At 65.7% G+C, this 1886-nt stretch overlaps 1 protein-coding gene across 1 annotated transcript in view; it reads left to right on the top strand.

Moving 5' to 3' along the window:
- The window catches only part of LOC102383851 (aurora kinase B-like), a 2214-nt gene extending 418 nt beyond the window's left edge, over positions 1 to 1796 (top strand). Inside the window, exons 2-6 of the mRNA XM_025195751.1 lie at positions 117 to 351; positions 459 to 597; positions 791 to 939; positions 1027 to 1201; positions 1417 to 1796. Coding sequence (XP_025051536.1) covers positions 117 to 351; positions 459 to 597; positions 791 to 939; positions 1027 to 1201; positions 1417 to 1581 — 863 coding nt within the window. The 3' untranslated portion in view covers positions 1582 to 1796. The remainder of the gene's footprint in view (positions 1 to 116; positions 352 to 458; positions 598 to 790; positions 940 to 1026; positions 1202 to 1416) is intronic.
- The last annotated feature ends 90 nt before the right edge of the window (positions 1797 to 1886 follow it).

The raw sequence follows: 1886 nt of genomic DNA, 5'->3' as shown, positions 1-1886 counted from the left end.
TGGGATTCTCCCCCACTTCCACTGGGAGGGGCAGATGCCCCTGTGGCACTGCCCCTTGAACCAGTCCTGGAGGCTTATGCCCCCTTGGGAAGCCCCTGGCTGTGTTAGGGTGTGAGGGGTGCTGTACCCCCCCCAGACACACTTGCTGCCCCCCCCCAGGAAGACGCTGAGCATTGAGGACTTCGAGATCGGGCGCCCGCTGGGCAAGGGCAAGTTCGGCAATGTGTACCTGGCGCGGGAGAAGGGCTCGCACTTCCTCGTAGCCCTCAAGGTGCTCTTCAAGTCGCAGATGGAGAAGGAGGGTGTGGAGCACCAGCTGCGTCGCGAGATCGAGATCCAGGCCCACCTCCGGTGCGCCACAATGGGACTGCGCCACCCTGTTGTCTCCTGCTCCATCTAGGGTGCGAGGGGTGGGGGTGGTCTTGCCTCCTGCTCACTTTATTTCTTTACCCCACCAGGCACCCCAACATCTTGCGGCTCTACAACTACTTCCATGACCGGCGCCGCGTGTACCTGATCCTGGAGTACGCGCCACGCGGCGAGCTCTACAAGGAGCTGCAGAAGTGCCGCCGCTTTGATGAGCAGCGCAGCGCCACGGTCAGCTGGGGTGTGGGGGCACCCTCTCGCTGCAGGCCGGGTTGGCTCTGGGCAATGGCAGGCACCGAGGAGGCTAGGGGGGGTCTCCCCAGGAGGGGAGTAGGTAATTTTGGGGGGCTGGGGTGCAGGCTGGCCTGACCCCTAGGGTCGGGGGGCCTTATGTGACCCCTGCCCCCCTTTACCCCCCCCCCAGATCATGGAGGAGCTGGCAGACGCACTGATCTACTGCCATGCCAAGAAGGTGATCCACCGCGACATCAAGCCTGAGAACCTGCTGCTGGGCCTCAAGGGCGAGCTCAAGATCGCTGACTTCGGCTGGTCGGTCCACGCGCCCTCGCTGCGGTCAGTGCCAGGGGGGCGGGGGCAGTGCAGGGGGTGGGCTGGGGCCCCCCAAAACCAGGCTTTCACAGCCCCTTCTTGCCCCCACAGGCGCAAGACTATGTGTGGGACACTGGACTACCTGCCGCCTGAGATGATTGAGGGGCAGCCGCACAACGAGAAGGTGGACCTGTGGTGCGCCGGTGTGCTGTGCTATGAGCTGCTGGTTGGGCACCCGCCCTTTGAGAGTGCCTCCCACACTGAGACCTACCGCCGCATCACCAAGGTCAGCCAGCCCCCGCGTGGCCCACCCAGAGCTGGCTGCATCGTGGCAGCAGGGATGTGTAGAGGGAGCAAGCTCCATGCCCAACCCCTGGGGTGGCAGCATTGGCGCTGGATACCGGGGCCGTGTGGGTCTCGCACCCCAGAGCCAGCTGCACCCCTGCGCTGGGGGTGGGGCGCTACGCGCAGGTGACACCTGCCCCGTGTGTGTTCCCACAGGTGGACCTGCGCTTCCCGCCTACCATGCCCGAGGGCGCCCGCGACCTCATCGGCAAGCTGCTGCGGCACGTCCCGGCTGAGCGCCTGCCTCTGCGCGCTGTGCTCGAGCACCCCTGGGTGCGCGCCAACTCCCGCCGCGTGCTGCCCCCTGCCTATGCCCCCTAGCCCCCTGCTCCCCTGCGGGGGGCCTGGTCCTACCCTCGTGGGCTGGGGCTCCCCCCCATGTTGTCATTTTTTTGTGTTTAATAAAAGTCTTGATTTTTACAGCTGGGTCTGGGTGCTGTTTTGCTGGGGGTGCCTGGGGGCACGGGGCGGGCACACTGCTAGCACACATGTGTGCACCCGCATGTCCTGGGGGGCGCAGTCCTGCTGTGGGGGGCAAGATTCCCCCCTCGCAGGACCCTGGGGTGGAGGGAAGAAGCCTGCGGGGGAGGGGGGGACCTGCCCTCCAGGGGCTGTTGCTATGACTT

The sequence above is a fragment of the Alligator sinensis genome, unplaced genomic scaffold (genome assembly GCF_000455745.1).
Source record: "Alligator sinensis unplaced genomic scaffold, ASM45574v1 scaffold2636_1, whole genome shotgun sequence".
Classification (NCBI taxonomy): domain Eukaryota; kingdom Metazoa; phylum Chordata; order Crocodylia; family Alligatoridae; genus Alligator; species Alligator sinensis.
Note: the sequence above shows the minus strand (reverse complement) of the source record. Positions and strands in the feature narration are given on the sequence as shown.